This window comes from Monodon monoceros, unplaced genomic scaffold (assembly GCF_005190385.1).
Source record: "Monodon monoceros isolate NGI ecotype Baffin Bay Population unplaced genomic scaffold, NGI_Narwhal_1 Super_Scaffold_20, whole genome shotgun sequence".
In the NCBI taxonomy this organism is placed as follows: Eukaryota; Metazoa; Chordata; class Mammalia; order Artiodactyla; family Monodontidae; genus Monodon; species Monodon monoceros.
Window position 1 is genome coordinate 105409431 of NW_021703777.1, and position 18697 is coordinate 105428127.

Genomic DNA, 18697 nt, shown 5'->3' on the forward strand with positions numbered 1-18697 from the left:
GCCCTGGCTGAGCCCAGGCCCCCAGCAGGTGTGAAGAGGGTCATGGGATAGAGAGCAAATCCAGTATCCTCCTCCCTCTTCCTGCCTCCCAAGCACAGGGACCACAAAATTTGCTTTTGATAAAAGCCAAGGGGCTTCCCTGGTGGTGCAGTGGTTGAGAGTCCGCCTGCCAATGCAGGGGACACGTGTTCGAGCCCTGGTCCGGGAAGATCCCACATGCCCTGGAGCAACTAAGCCTGTGCGCCACAACTACTGAGCCTGCGCTCTAGAGCCATCGAGCCACAACTACTGAGCCCGCGTGCCACAACTACTGAAGTCCGCGTGCCTAGAGCCCGTGCTCTGCAACAAGAGAAGCCACCACAATGAGAAGCCTGTGCACTGCAGTGAAGAGTAGCCCTTGCTCGCCGTAACTAGAGAAAGCCCGTGAGAAGCAAAGAAGACCCAACGCGGCCAAAAAGAAACAAAATAAATTAAAAAAAAAAAAAAAAAAGCCAGGGCTGCCCTGGTGGCACAGTGGTTGAGCCGATGCAGGGGACGCGGGTTCGTGCCCCGGTCCGGGAAGATCCCACATGCCGCGGAGTGGCTGGGCCCGTGAGCCATGGCCGCTGAGCCTGCATGTCCGGAGCCTGTGCTCCGCAACGGGAGAGGCCACAACAGTGAGAGGCCCGCGTACTGCAAAAAAAAAAAAGCCAAAAGTCCTTGATAATCTTCTGTCTCTCCACCCCCTCACTGATTATTAAGGAAGCAAAGGAAGGCAACCATGGTGGTGTGTCATTGGAAAGCATTTCATGATATCCCTTCCAGGGGTGAGAGAAGAAAAAAATAGGTACCAGTTATTGAGTTCTTCCTAATATGAGAACAAAGTGTTTTATAAATACCTCATTTAATGTTTAGAGCAAATCAGTAAGATAATATTTCTGTTTCACAAATAAGAAAACTTTCAATAACACATTCAAAGCTGCAAAACGAACGACTAAGAGACGGAATATTTGAACTGGGTCTTTCCGACCCCAAAGTCCATGCATACCTACTCTTATGGAGCTACTTACACTGCGTCACGCCCTACAACACAGGACATCAGAGCAGGACAGGAAACACAAGTTAGTACTACATTTAAGGAAGAAACAGCATAGATTACAATTGCAGAAAAAAAGTGAAAAGCCAAACTAAAACACAGTATCTGAACTTGATGCTGCCTGAGTAAGAAACAGGCAGAAAGAGATTCTGAGTTGGAAATCTACAGAAAAGTCAGGAGAAAAACAGGGTTTCCCACTCCCCCAGGAAAAGCATCCTAAAACACCTGTAAAATCTAATGTTTCTGAATTAAGTTAGTAATTTCAGTTCTTAAGACACATATAAGCTAAAAGTATATAGAACAGACTATAGGAATCCCCAAATTATTTTTTAAGTAAACCAACAGACTCTAAATGTTTTTGTGATAAAGATCCGCAACTGCTTACCAGAAAATCTGAAGTTCAATTTTTTTCCAGCTTTGTTGAGATATAATTGACATACAACTTTATGTAAGTGTAAAGTATACAACATGATGATTTGATACAGGTACATGCTACCAAGTGGTTACCATAAGAAGACTACTTAACACATCCGTCTGAAATCCAAAAGCCCAGTTTTTTAACTAACTTAGCACAACCTGATCAAAACTGACATGAAGTTATCTATGGCCTTTGCTGATCCCAGTTACTGTGGAAAGTCATTCACTTTGCTACAGAAATATTAATGTGTTTTATGTCTCAGAACCATCAGGAGAATTAAGTAGTAATACACGGCCCCAAGTGTTTTGGATAAGAGACTGTGAATCTGTGTTACGCTATTCCAGATACATCAATAAAATAAATGAGCAGAAAACAAAATTATCAAAGACCTCAAAGAGAGTCAAAGGTTACAATTAAAACTTGGGAGTTTATGGCTCCTATAATTAGGCTCAGACCCTAAGAGTGTCCCTTTAGGTTGTTAAAGCTCTTGAAAGTGTTTAAGGGGAAAAACAGGGTTTATACCCTAACAGACATCCTACTTACTACTCCAAATACTGGTGTAAAGCAGGAACTAATTAAATATACTGGCATCATGTGGCAATATGTTCCTACTGTAGCTGTTTAAGGGCATCTGCTCACTTAAATACAATCAGTTGCTATTAAGGAGTCATTTACCAAGTGCACGGATAACTTTCATGGCAAAGAAAAATCCCAGCTTCTAACAATGCATTTTCTCCAAAATTCAGCTCGTAATTTTCACTCAAATGCCTTAAGCCCAAGACAGAACTTATTATTTGTACATATCCACATTCCAAGATATATCTTACTTTCAGCACTTTCACATAACATGTCTTAAAAAGTATTATTTGTCCTTTACAGAAATGGATTTAGCATTTAGTGAGATGGGACAATTTTCTACATAGTAGATTAATGCCTCAAAAAAAAAGTACATGTATGACACATTTTTAGCATTAGAAAAGTAGCTCTCCCACATGCTGCCCTGCACCCCACCTATCCAATTCCTAAAACGGAATTTAGGAATCAAGCCATTAAATCTTTACAGACTGAAAAATCAGGGACATCCTGTTGATAATCAGACTAACAGCTGCTCATTGTTCTGAGAAGCATTTGTGCTGCGGAAGCAAATCTAGTACCAATGCCTTCTAAATGACCTACAGAAAACGATTAAAGGAAGAGTCACTGTTTTTTATTTTATTATTATTAGTTGGCAAATGAGCATTACTGGCAGACTTTTTCCTGATGTCACTGGGTCAGCTACAAAATGAGTGTTGTGTTTTGGTTTTTTTTTTTTTGAACTATAAAAAAATCCTTCACTTGAGGCTGTGAATAAGCCAAGTAAGTCAAACACACAAGTGAGGCACTTGAGAAAAAGAAATGGATAGTTTTCAAAATCCACTCAATCTAACAGTTTAAATCCTGCCAGTTCATAAACGTTAATATATTTAATGGTTTAAAATATGAAGCCGTGGGCTTCCCTGGTGGCGCAGTGGTTGGGAGTCCGCCTGCCGATGCAGGGGACACAGGTTCGTGCCCCGGTCCGGGAAGATCCCACATGCCGCGGAGCGGATGGGCCCGTGAGCCATGGCCGCTGAGCCTGCGCGTCCGGAGCCTGTGCTCCGCAACGGGAGAGACCGCAACAGTGAGAAGCCCGCGTACCACAAAAAAAAAAAAAAAAAGGAAGCCGTTTATCAGAATTTCTAAAGTTTGTTCTATAAAAGTTCAGAAGTTAAAAATGGCCTTTGCTCAGGCACCAGATGCGGTGTTTCCTGAGAAGAGCTACACCTCTTAGCATGTAACTGACACTCCAAACAGAGATCTACGGACAGAAACTACTCTAACACACCTTTATACCCTTCTAGGAAACCTGGGAGCTCTGTGTAGGCTCAGGGGATCCTTAACTTCTTTGCCCTCCCACCAACTGCTAAGGCCCCTTTGAGGCTTCCAGGCAGCAAGGAGCCTTGTGCAAAGAACACACAGGCCTTGGAGTCAGAAAGGCTTGAGTTTCAGTTCCAGCTCTGTGTCTTGCTGGCTGTAAGATCTGAGCAAGACTCTCTCCCTGACCTAACTCCAAGCCCTCTATGCCTCGACCTTCAGTGTCCATCCTTGTAGGGCCTGTACCACCCAGTTGCAGCAAAAATCTAAGTCAGTCTTGAAACCCTCCATCCTCGATATCTGATCAAATTCTTCATCCCCACCACCCCCCAAGTGATATCTGATGAGGCTGTCCTGCCTTCCACAAGGATCCTGCTAGGTCTGTTTAACTAGAATTATCCCATGCCCATTGTTTCTGATGTTTCCTCTTAGTAATTTTCCATCCACTGACTCCCACTCTGCTCCTTGGCTATAAATCCCCACTTGACCACGATGTATTCAACTGAGCCCAGTTCTCTGCTGAGGTCTCTTTTCCCCTGCTGCAGTAGTTCCTGAATGAAAATCTGTTTTTATTGCTTTAACTACTATCCAGCTCTGGTTTTCTTGGACAGACCAAAGTTATGTTACTTGGTCTCTCTGAGCTTCAGTAACCTCAGCTATAAAATTGAAATAAAACCTATCTCACTGAGCTGTTGTGGGGATGAATACAGACTAAACAAAGATCACAACCCACAACTCTAGGCTACGATAAACAAAAAATACGTTTGAAAGGCCCTGTACTAGAGATTCCACCTCTAATGAATGTCAGCCAAGGCCATCCTAATTCAGTGTTCTGGAACTCCTACAGGATATTTTAAGAATTTATTTCCAGTCTGTTTTCCAAAAATCTGCAGCCACATATTTTAATATTATATGATAAGATAAAAAATATTCTGTGGCAGTTATAGGTACCTGGCTCTGGAGCCAGACTATCTCGACACTACTGTGTGATCCTGAACAGGTTATTTAACCCCTCTACCTCCGTTTCCTCATCTCTGAAGTGAGAATAATAATAATAGTATCTATTCTCTTGGTGTCGTCCTAAGGGTGAAGTTAGCTAATACATGTAAAGCACTTGGAACATTGCCTGGCAAATACAGTAAGAGCGCAATAAAAATAGGCTATTCTTATATTCTCAATCATGGTATATAATTTACTTCTCCATTTCCTCTTCAGTGAAACTGTTTCAATGAAAAAAATCTTGAGGTTCGTTAAGAAATAGTAAAAGTATTACAGAACGTTTGGTTAAATAGGGCTAGAGGGCCCAAATGGCTAAAATGAAAACAGTCATCAAGTTTAGATGAAGAAACACACTGCTGACGAGAATATAAAATGGTACAACCACATTGGAAAATTGAGTGGCAACATCTACTAAAGGTGAACAAAGGCATACCCCTAAATTGTCTAGAATTCCTAGGTATATAACCAACATAAATGCCCACAAAAAGTCATGCATTAAAATCTTCGTACCAGCACTATTCTTAACAGCAAACAACTGAAAACTGCACAAACGCCCATCAACAGTACTGGGTGCAGTCACACAATGGGGCACTCCACAGTACTGAGTGACCAATTACAACTAACTACACACAACACTAAGGGTGAGTTTCCCCAACATAATGTAAAGCGAAAGAAGCCGGACGCCAAAGGGTATATACACTGTATAATTTCGTTTATGAAAAGCACTAGGACAGGCTGGACTAGATGCTGTGATGCAACGCCCTGGTCCCCCCAGGAAGGAAGGATTATTCCCCTAGCTTTAGGAGTTGCCAACACAACGCCCAGCAGCTGTCAGCCCTCCTTAGAAACTGCCTCTGTGGAAAAGAGCAGCAGTGCCCAAAGGCATCATGCCCTTCTTGTGCAACTCAGAACATCTCTGAAGGGCCTTTCCAGAATTCCACATGGGGTCAACTGAGGCTTCCACTGAGACTGAACTGCAGCTCAACTTCTCCCCCTGCCCAATCTTGCTCCCTTCCTATCTCTTCTCTTCCACAAGCGTTGATACCAAGAGCCATCCCTGATACATTTCCTGAACGCTAATCTCTCACTCTTAGAGTCTGCCTCCCAAAGTATCCAACAAGCAAATGCGATCTATGATGTGAGAAGCGAGAACAGTGACGACTACCGTGGGGAGAGCAGGTAATGACAGGAGACGGCAGGAAGGAGACCATCTAGGGTGCTGGTAAAAGGCTTTTTACCTATCTGGGTGCTGGTCCTGTGACTGTTCAAATGGGAAAAATTCATTTAATTGTAAACCTATGAAATATGCACTTCTTCCTACGTATATTATACTTCAATACAAAGTTAAAAGAAAATAAGGCAAATAAGAAAATGATGAGAATGGGACAGAACCTTAAAGAATATTTAGTCTCACCTCCTTGTGCATCCCTTAAATAACCCTCTTCTGTGCACTTAAACATAGCTCAGCAAAGTCTAACCTGCTATTACAGACCAGCTGGTGACAAACCAGGCCAAGAACAGGCCCAGGCTTCGACAACAGCCTGTGTTGTCTTGACCAGACCACACTCTTGTGGGTAGCAACAGGAGTCAAATCCGAGGCCGGGGAAAGGCCTGCTGCAGCCGGCTCACCTCGCTGTCAGCTTTGCCTTGCAAGGAGGGAGACTCTGAGGTTAGCCGAAATGCAAGCATCCCAAAGGCACCTTTAGGTACCTTCACCTTTGAATCTTGAGAAACACACCTGGCTCTGAAATCAGAACGCTTAAAAATGTTTCTAGTGTAGACAAAACAGCATGCTTGACCCTTTGTGGTGTTATCTCAAGAAAGGCCTTTCTCTCTTACCATAGCTGTCTGTTTTGTTTTGTTTTTTAATTAGTTAATTAATTAATTTTGGCTGCGTTGGGTCTTTGTTGCTGCTCTCAGACTTTCTCCAGTTGCGGCAAGCGGGGGCTAGTCTTCGTTGTGGGCATGGGCTTCTCATTGCGGTGGCTTCTCTTGTTGCGGAACATGGGCTCTAGGCGTGCGGGCTTCAGTAGTTTGCGGCACAGGGGCTCAGTAGTTGTGGCTCGCAGGCTCTAGAGCGCAGACTCAGTAGTTATGGCACATGGGCTTAGTTGCTCCGCGGCATGTGGGATCTTCCCAGACCAGGGCTCGAACCCGTGTCCCCTGCACTGGCAGGTGGATTCTTAACCACTGAGCCACCAGGGAAGTGCCATCTGGCTGCTTTTATTATTTATCTATCCCTTCATTGCCTCCTCCTCAAAAGCAGCTTTTAGTTTATTCAGGTAATAAAATGTCACATCTTCCCCTTTTACATAGGGAATAAAAAACACAAACAGGACAAAATATGTCCTCAATAGGGAAGATAAATTCCTTCATTTTCTTCACTGGCTCTTAATGAGATTATTGATAAACTCATTCCTGACCCTAAATTCACCTACATCATTCCCACAGTGAAAAGCACTCACCCTATAATTCTGGAAAACTTCAGTCCAAATGATTCCCTTAAAATGATGATGATGAAGACAGCACCAAAACAGCTGAGAAACTATTGGAACAAAATTGTTACTTTATTTCCAAAATAATTTAGTTCATTGAGATGTAAGAACTAAAGACCATGGTGGTCTCTGGGAAACTAAAAGGGCTTTTGGTGCCCAATTCTTATGAACATTTTATACCAACAACCAGGGAAGAATATGAGGAGTTTCACCTCATATGGAAGTTCTAATGCATTATTTAGGCTGGATCCAAGTAAGAGTCAAATACATTGTAATCTTTTAACTTGTTGTTATTGTAGTTTTCTGTCAGTATTTCTTAAAGAGTTGCACAGCCCCACAACTAAGGTCCAATAAAAATTTTTAGGCTTGCATAGCACAGGGAGATCAGCTCGGTGCTTTGTGACCACCTAGAAGGGTGGGATAGGGAGGGTGGGAGGGAGATGCAACAGGGAGGGGATATGGGGATATATGTATACGTATAGCTGATTCACTTTGTTATACAGCAGAAACTAACACAACAATGTAAAGCAATTATACTTCAATAAAGATGTTAAAAAAAACCACAAAATTTTAGGCTTGATCCCAAAGAATAGCCAAACACACTTGTATTTCCTTTTAAACTTTTTTTTTGAAGGAAAATATCTCAGAGTATATACAACTAAATTATTTAATTCTTTCTAAAAGGGTTTGCCTCTCAGATAAATCTAAGTAAATTCATCTCCCTTTAAGGCAGGGATGAAAAAGAATGCAATAATAACATGCATTCCATTCTCTATCTTAAACACTCAACAAGAAGCTGGCTAGGAATTTCCCACACACTGTTTTTTAGGTCATTTATTCATTTATTCAAACAAATATTTTTGGAAAGCCAACTCTACTTTGAAGCAAAAACCTAATTAACTTCTCTTCCTTACATATGGTTATAAAAAGATCTCAAAACCTCCCTTTTGACCACTAAGTAGAACTCGAAAACTCTCTTCCACCCCATAACAAGAAGCAATTTTACTTCCTAACCCTATTAGTCCTTCAATAAAGAACAGGTGAAGAATGTCTTCTGAATGTTTTTTTGAAAAGATACCATGCTTTCCTTCCCACTGAAATACCAGAAGCAAAAGTCAGACCAAATCTGTCCCCTGGGAAGAGTAACTCTGGACTTTGCTAAAGGGATAAGATGAGTGTTATCAGATCTGTATAACATGGTCAGACAAGAGCCTGTGTCACACCTTCTCAAGCTCGCCCATGCAAGCATGCCTTGTGTTTAGAATAGACCTACAGATGACAGAAAAATCAAAAGTCAGGTCTGTTGTTGACACCTGCTGTGTCAGTAACAGTGGTTCAGCACTGCTGCCGTCAATACCTCAGTTGGTCCAGCATACATCATGGGAGATGGGAAGATGGCCACCACTGTGGTTTCAGGATTCAGGACTCCTTCCTCCAGCACTGCAGCATGCTGCTTCATACGCCACATCAGAGGAACATCATCTTCCTTTGTCCAGCCACCAAGAGGGTGAAGGAGAAGGACAGGGCGCCGGTAGCCCCTCTCTAGAAGTTGCTTATGGGTATCCTGCATTAATAGAGCATGGCCATTGTGTACCGGGTTGCGTAACTGAAATGCAAAGACAGCATCTGAAAGAGAATATTCAGAGTTAATAATAGTCCTTTTCTAACAGATTACCTTCCAAAGGATAAGCAATGCTTCTTGAAGCTTGATGCTTAGGACAAAGCAAACACGCGTGCTCAGAATCAGAAACTGGTGAAAAACATGTACCGCGCTGACCATTTACTCCAAGGCAACACGATACAGTAATTATTACTTTACAAATCTTACAAGCCTGAGCGTGTATCACATAGTAGTGATGGATTTATAACAATTACTTTCTGAATTCATGGGCAACCTGAGGATGATAATCAGACTTTCTGGCCCTAACATCTCGGTTCAACTGCTTGCAGTGGATATAAATTCTTGGTCTATGCCTTAATTACCCATCAAGTCAATCCTGCCGTTGGATCTAAGATACTCCTTTATTGAAGGAAGACAGAAAGACAGAGATATGTCGAGTTTAAAAAATTTACTTACTACAAAGTAAGCTCATTTATACTGATTACTCTGCTTGACTGGAACCCAATGTTGTTTTGTGATGCCAGGTCTCGATTTTGGATTATAGTTTAGCAACAACAATATCCCTTACAAGGACCATTGCTATTACTCAAATGTTGAAAACTGCTGGATTAATTAAACTGGTTAACTATGTAACATCTGATTACAACCCTGGCTTGGCTCCTACATGGGGCTCCTGCTATCAGAAGACCTTTCTTAGAAGGCATGCTTCCTTGGAGTCATAGAGTAATTTCACAGAACAGAGTAACAATGCAGTTAGGGGAGCTCTGTATTTGATGCCCTCACAGTATCTGATACATCATCACGCCGTGTTGATCCAATCTGGACTCAGAGAGGAACAACTTCCTCTTCCTGCATAATTTTAAGCCGAATAGTACAACATCCCCAATCTATTCTCAGTTCTGACCCTCTTCTATCACCGTGACAAAAGGCACAGAAAGAAAACTATGGCACCCTACTTGACCAGGAGAGTTTTGGGGACACATCCTGTGATATTCCAAGATTTAGAGCATTTTCACTATGCTTTGAAGTCCTCAAGTTACCTTTTCTTGAGAAACAAGGCTGGTTTTCACCAAAGAAATAGCTGCTAGCTTTTATCTGCTAGTTTCAGCATGCTGCAAATACTGTCAGATGGTGATTTTTTTCTAATTCCATCATTCCATCCACATTTATTAGTTGAATTTCTACTATAAGTTAGAGTTTCCACTTCTCCTCCTTATATGACATAAGGTACAAAAAAGAAGTCTTGATACAAATATGTGAGTATTTAAAATTATGCTGCTTTAAGGAAAGGGGAGGAGGGGTACAGACCGGAAAGTTTCTCTATCCTTCTGAAATCACTTCAAATTTTGGATATAGTATACGGATATCAAAAGATTTCAAAACATCCCTTTTAGCCATTAAGTAGAACTCCAGAACTCCCCTTCCCCAAGACCAAGAAGGAATTTTACTTCCTGACTCTATTATACTCCAGTCCTTCCAAAAAAGAACAGACGAAGGCTGTCTCCTGCATATGAGCACTAAGGCTGCTCCATTTAGGGGCGATTACTGCCTGAACTGAACCTGCATCCTGATTCCGGCCTAAGTCTCATCAGCAAGTTTAGTGCTCTCCCCGCTCTTCCCTTCCCTTTGTACTGCCCATTCTTTGTAAACAGCCTTGAAGCACAACAGAGACACTTACTAAGCATTAATAAATCCTACTACTGGGCTAATGTGAGTTACTGCACTGATGGAGAGGTTGGGGGCGAGTGGCTCCAGGCTCGCACCACGGGGAGGAAAGAGAGTAAGAGGACTCTGGCCCAGCACAAGCCTGTAGCACCAGGGCCGAGGAGATGCCTGCGTGGTACGGGCAAACAGGGCCAAGGCTGAGAAGACAGCTCATTTGCCTGGGAGCGTAAACAGAGCAAATAAGAACAAATAAGTAAATAGGAGAATGGCAGCCAGGATTCTCACTGTAGGAGAGGAGGCAAAAATACCAAAAAGAAGAAAGGCTAGAAAAGACCGCGTGGTATTGGATTAGGGTTGAAAATGGCAGCGTGACCTCATGGTTTTCAGCTACACAGACAGATATACACAGGATCAGATATAAATGTGTGTGAGTGTATGTGCTTATGCACATTTCTTGGTTCTGTCCCCTGAAAGGTCCTACGAGCAATGACTACCCAGTGGCAATGAGCAAAACTAAAGCCCAAATCTTATATTCTAAATACTATTCCTCACTTAAAGCAGGGTTCCTTGGCAAAATGGCCAATTCTAGGGCTAGGGCACGGAAAGTACAACATAAGCTGGAACGCCTTTTGTGTCATAGGGAAAGGAAGTGCTCAGAGAACTACGAGGACTTGTCAAAAGGATACAGCAACCAGTCTGACACGGTCCCAAAGGCCAACCTAGGACAAGCTAAATATCAAGTAAGTAATAATATTAATGGATTGTAAATCACCGAGTAAAATAGGAACCTGTAAATCCAGAAAGAATAGAATAAATGAAAAAACCAACGGAGGAGAAGTGGAAACTCTAACTTACAGGAGAAAGTCAACTAATAAACGTAGATGGAATGATGGAATTAGAAAAATCACCATTTGGCAGCATCTGCAGCATGCTAAGACCAGCAGATAAAAGTTTGATGACAAGGGGATATTTATGGAGTCTCAAGATCTCTCCCCCAAAACACCTGTTAGTACATACAAAATAATTTGTTAACTTTACAGCACAAAAAACCTGGTAAACGTGATCTTAAATGATAAAAGTTAACTTTGAAAAAGTTAACCTCATCTGTAATAGGACAAAATCAAAATTGTGAGCCACCAAATATGATGCACCAAGAATTCAGCATTGTTTCCTGCAGGATTCCTGACAAAAATGTGTAACTGGAACCTAATCATGAGGAAACAGCAGATAAACCCAAACTGAGAGACAGTCAAGAAAGTACACGACATGACTATTCAAAAATGCCAAAGTTGTAAAAGACACGACAAAGACTCAGCGACTGTTCCGAATGAAGTAGACTAAAGAGGCATGACTGACCTCCTGAACCAGGAAGGAAAGGTGGCAAAGAGAAGATTTTAGTTGTCATTGTTGATTTTGTGATAAAAGACATTATTGGGACAATGGCATGATGTGAGTGAAGTGCACAGATTAGGCAGTATTTTATCAATGGTATTTTCCTGAGTTTGATGAGCACACTGAGGTTAGGCAGGAGACTGTCCTTATCTTCAGGAAATACATATGGAAATAACTAAGGAGTAATGAGGCATCATGTCTGCAACTTTCAAAGAAAGTGAGAATGAGAAAGCAAAGAAATATAGTGTTAATTATGGAAACTGGGTGAAGAATATATAGGAGTTCTTGGTACTATTCTTGTAAATTTTCTGTAAATTTAAAATTATTTCAAAATAAAAAGTTAAAAAACAAAGTAAAAAATTATGACAGGAGACATATGAACTGGTTATAACATGTAGATTTTATTTAGATCCTGATTCAAACAAACTATAAAAAAAAGAAATGTGACCACTATGAAATTATCAGAAATATAAACACTGACTAGATATTTGATAGTATTACGAAACTATTGATATTATTATTATTTAGGTGCAACAGTGATATCATGGTTGTATTTTTTAAAGTCCTTACCTTTAAGAAATACTTTCTGAAATATTTAGATGGTAATGACATGGGGTTTGAGATTTGCTTCAGAATGATATGCAGAGATGCAGTGGGGTAGGTAGGGGTACAGGTGAAACAAGAGTAGCCAAGAGTTGGTACCACTGAATTTGGGTTAGAGGTATATAGGGATTCATTCACACTATTGTATCTACTTACAGATTAAGTAGCATATGTTTCAAATTTTCCCTAATAATTTTTAAAAGAGAAGATACATGTAGAAGCAGCACTGCTTTGGAACATGATATTTACAGGTTCAAATTACAGGTCTAACAATTTTTAACCATGGACTGTGGTCTTTAAGGACTTAATTTCACTTTTGACATCTTCGTAGTGGGGATGATACTAAGGTTACTGTTATGAAGATAAAATAATATAAAGTACCCAGCACGGTGAGATGTACGGTGCAGTCACTTAAAAATCTAAGTTCCTTAAGACAATTCATTAAAAAAAAAAACAAAAAGCACCATATCTAAAAGTTCCTGGCAGGAAACTGAACCCACTGTTCTACTGGTGACTCAAGGTCTACTCTAGTACGAACTAACACTCCAGTGAGTGTTTCCAAGATGAGGGTGCATTAGCTCTGTGCTGCAATATGCAGCCTTTGCCTTCCTTAATCAGGAACAGGTGCCTAACTGTGAATAGGACCCCTGGGTAATACATCTCAGGTGTATGACGACTACATTCCTAGACTCCAATCAGGTCAAACCTGATTTTGTAAAATTGCCATTTAGCAAGATTATTTATACGAACAGCATGTGCAAAAGGAAATATAAATAAATTCTGTCTCAAATATACGTATTTCACAGATTCTAATAATTCATCTACCTAGGTTTCCTTTCCAAAAAGAATTAATCTAGCTCCACACTGGACATTTAACAGATAAAGTTAAGACGAATGACTTATTAAAAGTTTACATTAGCAGCATATAAAGGATTTTGCTGCCAAAATTTCTTCCAGGTAGAGTTATTTCCTTATTATCAGTTCCATTCAGAAATCCAATGATCATTTGCTCTGTCTGCCCATTTTTTCTTGCCAATATTACCAGGTCTTTCCTAAACTTCCAGCCTTTTCAATCCCTTGTAACTATTTATCAATGAATTACACAAATGGCTTTAACTGCCTATAGCTCCAGATTGCATTTTCATCCCTACCATCTGGTTTCCCCACTAGAGAACTTATGTGAATGAACAATGTAATGGAAGCACCTGATCCACTGGAAGCTTACATTCCCAAGGTACTGTCCCAACTAACATAACCCAGTATGCATCACCATTATATTTTCCTCCAACAATTTTCCATCAAGGATGGAAAAAGAATAATGGGCCACTATGGACCTGGGGCCACTGATACTTAGAGCAACTTTCAGTAATTCTTCACATTCTCATCCCCATTTTCTAAAGGACAAGTGAATTCCCCGTTGTCACACCATAACTGGTAGAAAATACTTGTCTTTTCGCTTATAACTCTTTATGGATTAGTTTAAGACTGCTTTACCTAAGATCAGGGTTTCAACCGTGTTTGAAAATGGGACATTATCTTCAAAATGACTGGAATTTAATATTAACATTTATGATTTCCATTTCTTTCTAGCCTTCTGCCGCCATCCCTGGGAAAGGACCAGGAACTCCATAATTGTGATTTACAGAAATTACACTGTGAAGCTGCTGATGCCGTGCACAAAACAAACTTTTTCCTTCAAGAGCTAGAGTGAATATTTTAAGCTTTGCAGGCTATGGGGCTTCTGCTGCAACTACTCAACCCTGCCAAGCAATGCAAAACCAGCCACAGACGATGCATAAGTGACTGTGGATATTTCCCAGTAAAACTTTATTTACAAGAACTGGCAGTGGGCCAGATTTGGCGTGCAGGCTGTGGTTTACCAACCTCTGAAAGACAAATGAAATTCGGGTGATGGAAGTAAGAGCACTGCAACCATGACGCCTGGTGTGAGCAGAAGTGTGGAGGCAGCAAGGCAGATGCGTCTGAGGACACAGAATCATCCATCTTGTCAAAGATGGATACAAAGCCTAGCACGTGATATCACGCAGAATTTTGAATGATAGGTTAGGAGGGATACTGTGTTCCAAACAGAGGCTGTGAGTTAATCAGTAATGTTGCCCAGAAAATTAGGCTAGTAGACTGTGCGGGACTGAGGCGGGGGAGGGTCAGTGGGTGGAGTGGGGAGACAGCAAAATCAGAAGACTGCGGCGCAGAAACGCGCTCCCATATTTTCCATATAAAATAAACCATCCACCAACTCTTCCATTCTCCCCACTCACACAATCTATTCCTCCCCCAGGATACAGACAGGCTCGTCTGACCAATCACAACCTACACAGTGGGAATGGGGTCACAACGGCAGAGACTGGCGCTGCCCGCTCCCTCAAACCCCTCCCCGGTGCTGAGGTCACTGAGTAGCGCTCTATGTGTTACTGACTCACAGATCTACGTCATCTGACCGAAACTCCCCTAAGCTCCAGACCGTCTCTCCACCTGCCTCGTAGCACTCCACGGGCACCTCAAATCACCTCCTGCCAGCCTCCTTCTGCACCTCTGGTCCTCCTCCACGACCTCTGAGAGCAGGCACCACTACCCACTGCAGAGTCTTAGACTCTGGAGGACCACTGCCATCCTCCACACGCAGTGCATCACTCTGCTCCCTAAACCTCACTAAACCTTGCTTTCTTCACTCCCTGTGCCCACATCAGCCCTTCATCCCTGCTTCATGAGACAACTGGTCCCCCCCACAACCCCATCTAGCCTCCATCCAGCAGCCAAAGCAGGCAGAGGGGCAGGGAAGAAAGGAGTTGGGACAGGATGAAAACTCTGTTTTAGATACACTTTCCTGGGGGGACAGTGAAACTGGTCCTGCCCCCAGGAGCTTACAATCTAGTCAGAGGAGGAGAAGCAAACATTCACTAATCAGAGAATAAATCCATGTTAGAAGGAATATACTTCCTTCAGCTCCAAGAGGACATGATTAGATCTTTGTTTTCAGAAGCTAAGTCTGGTGACAATGTGAAGGATAAAGTGATGGAAGAAAAGAACAGGAATGGAGTCACTCCTTCAACTAACTCCTTCCTGCTCTGCCACATGGTGAGTATGAAACCCCTGCCAAACCCAAAAGGTACTTTCCTGTTTTAAAGTCCTGACCTCCCTGCTGCCTCTGACATCAAAAAAAAAAAAAAAAAAAGGCTATGCCACTGTCTTCATAGCCTCAAGGCCTGTTAACCATGGCACCAACCTTTTCTATTTCATCTGCCTCTTTATGCTTTTTCTTTAGTAAAAACCATGAAACACTGAAGAAAACTTGGAGGGGAAAACCCACCCCAAATGCACTATCTTAATATAACTGTTTTTGGGGTTTTGCATAGTCTCCTAGTTTTTCTCCTTATGCACACGTTTTTACACAGATGTGATCAAATGTGTATGACGTTTTATATTCTGCCTGGCCCATTTTGGTCTAGTCACCTGTTTCTGACATCCTGTAGTCCTCTCAGAGCCACAGAGTTCATTGCTGGGTCCTAGGAAATTCCTTCTTTACGTACTCATTCAGGAAACTTACCCCTTCGCCTGGATTCAATTACCACGCGCATACAGATGGCTTCTGTTAGCTGCATCCCCAAGTCCTGAGCTTCCAGCTCATCAGTTACAGAGACTTATTGCTAACAATGTTTCAATAGACGCTGCTCATTACCACCCCACCCCTCAATTCCTTCACCTTCACTTACCACCCTCACATCTCAAGCCAGAAGCAGGTCCCACTGCTGAAACCTGCACCTTCTCCTATACCTCATGTCTAAGTAAAGGAAGAGCCCCAGACTACAGTTTCTCTCCCTCTCCTCCGGATTCGACACCATCCAGTCCAGGAGCCAACACACCATGTTAACAAGTACGGTCTGATCCCTTTCCCTCCAGCAGACGGAAGGGGAAGAAGACAGTGAAGAAGGTTCTTCTCAGGGTGCGCTGATTTCTGGCAGGGGAAGGAACGGCAACCGTGAGTGTTTTCTGGTGGTGGGAGGAGGCTGGGCCCTGACCCCCAGAATACGTGCAGGACACAGGCTGCCTAATCTAGCGCCACGGCCACGGAACCCTGATGTGGCACAGTACAAACACCTGGGCTGGACCCCTGTACTGCACTTTCTCAGCGAGGGGTCCGGGGACAACTGCAGCGCCCCAGCAGGGTAGCTGTGGGCAACGAATGAGCTGGTCAGCAGGGGAGCGCTGCTAACTCCTTCCCCCAGATTTCTCAGACCTGCGCTTCGCTGCCCAGCCCACAGGCAGAGCCCCGGCCTGCATCCCAACCACTAGACCCAGAATTACAACATCCGCCTGCTGTCTTCCGTTCAACTTCTCTGAAAACTGGCCTGCATACAGCAGTAATTAATAAATCTTCTCTTGCAGTCCTACGCAAGCTCTATTATCTGCCACTTTACCCCAAAGCTCTAAGTACAGGCATTTCTGATTTTCCCCAAATCAATACAGTAGCTGAACAAGAGGGTCCTGACAATCGCTCTAGCGTTGCTGGGAGGCAGGCTGGGGTGCACGCACGCTATGTTTCTGTGGGAGTTTTTTGAAGAGAGCTGGAAATGAGAAAGAGTTTGATCCCCCTCCTCCCTCCGGACTGTCATTTCTTTTACTTAAACTGCTCATGAGGGGGGAAAAGAAATCAACAAGACAGGGCTAGGCTACTTGAGTAAATATGAAGAGACTAGAATTTTTCACCAACAGGCACTCTCATACCCCACAGTACAGCACCAAGTTGTTTTTCTTTCTCAGGGCTAGAAATGCTTTCAAATTAAAGTGAAAGATAATGTTGGATATAAAGCTTTTTTGCCAGCTGGACACTGTACTGCCTGTTCTCCACTCCCCTTCCTGTCCAGTCCTGTCTCGTGCCTCTGTGCGCGTGTGCACATGGGCATGTGTGTGCGTGTTTGGGGGTGGGAGTGCTGTACTCCTGCCTCCATACGGGAGACACCAGTAGGCAACCAGAGGACGGAGGACAGAAGTCTCGCCCCAGTAGCATCCTGCTTCAGCGCTGGGATCCCAGTGGGGTCTACACCCCGGACAACCAGCTCCTGCCCGGCAGCCCCTTGCCACAGCTCCAGCTCCTCTTATCCCACTTCAGAAACAACGCTGCCTTCCGACGCCCTGCAGGAATGGTCACACTACCCCAAATTGCCCGTCCCCGGATGCCTCATCATTCTGTGGCGGTTCCCTCAGCCCTGACCGCCCATCTTTAAACACTCACGTTGTCAGATAATGTTCAGAGCCTCATCTGAGTGGGCCTTGACCTGACTGACAAGAGGCTCCATCACCCAGTCTCAGATTACAGCATCTCCAGCCCACTGCCACGTACAGGCAAGAAGGCCCAGGGCCTTCAGGGGCAAACTATCTGCTTCCACCTCAGCTTTCTCAGGCATCTGTCGTCCCCACTTTGCCTAATATATCCATCTACCGCCTCTATCCATCCACTTAAAATACAGCCTGTGGTTCGACAACTTGACAAAGCTTTCTCAGATTTATTCAACGCCGTGCTACCACATACCAGCTTGAGAGGAATGATGTCAGCGTTTCCCTTTGTAACCCAGCAGGACACCAGTCCTCTGCGTGTAATAAACGCTAACTGGCTCTTACTTGGCTAAAGTGAAATTCAGTCTTTCCTTCCAGGATAGTGGTCAATCATCGGTGGTTCAAAGAACTTGCCACCTGGAACCGTGTCACCTTGCAATCACTGACGTGGGTATTAAAGACCTCTCAATCCTTCCAGCTACAGAATGGTCTAGAAACAGCAAAACTGATCATATCAATGTGCACAGGACAACAACCCACACAGGGTAATCAAAGATTACCTAATATTCCCTAAGACGAGGGAAGGAGAAGGAGGGAGAGGTAAGAAAAGAAACCCTAAGTAAAAGAAAAAAAATATTCCCTGTTTTCTCTCCCTTGAACTATGATTTGTACACAAGAGTAGATGACTTGTTATTGGCTTCCAGAAAGAGTTGAATAAGAACTATAAAGGGACCTCCTCAGTCTGTTGCTTATTTGCCTTAGTCTAAAATGGAAAAGTAAACAAAATAACACTCCATCATCTTTTTTGCTGGATTTAAGGCTAATAACCAGCTCTCAGCTACTTTAAACAAAGTTGCAATCACTCGTTATGCAACAAATCCTCTAAATGATTTAAAATGTTTGGTACACAAGGAAGAATGTAAAACAGACGTAATACAAAGTCTTGGATTATGAATGATAATTTCTTGATAAGACCCCTCAACAGTGCTAAAAATTTATTTAGTAACACGAATTCCAGATATAAATTATTTTGAAAACAAATTAAAGTAAGCAAGGCGGTCTCAGCAAGTCCTCAGTGAAACATGTCCTGTTCACCAGAAAAAAAGAGAGAAGTCTACACATATTAAACTATCAGATACTTCTGGATGGAAATAAAGACCCAACTAGAAGTGTCTTATACAACTCAAACATGCATTAGGTCTTTGAATAACAAATCTGGATACAGAGGACCCAAGGGCTGGATC

At 42.7% G+C, this 18697-nt stretch overlaps 1 protein-coding gene across 3 annotated transcripts in view; it reads right to left on the reverse strand.

The window, feature by feature from the left end:
* The window catches only part of PAPSS1 (3'-phosphoadenosine 5'-phosphosulfate synthase 1), a 108399-nt gene that overhangs the window by 24844 nt on the left and 64858 nt on the right, over nt 1–18697 (reverse strand). For all 3 annotated transcript variants that reach the window (XM_029235448.1, XM_029235450.1, XM_029235449.1), the window contains exon 10: nt 8238–8506. In XM_029235448.1, the coding sequence (XP_029091281.1) occupies nt 8238–8506 (269 nt within the window). The remainder of the gene's footprint in view (nt 1–8237; nt 8507–18697) is intronic.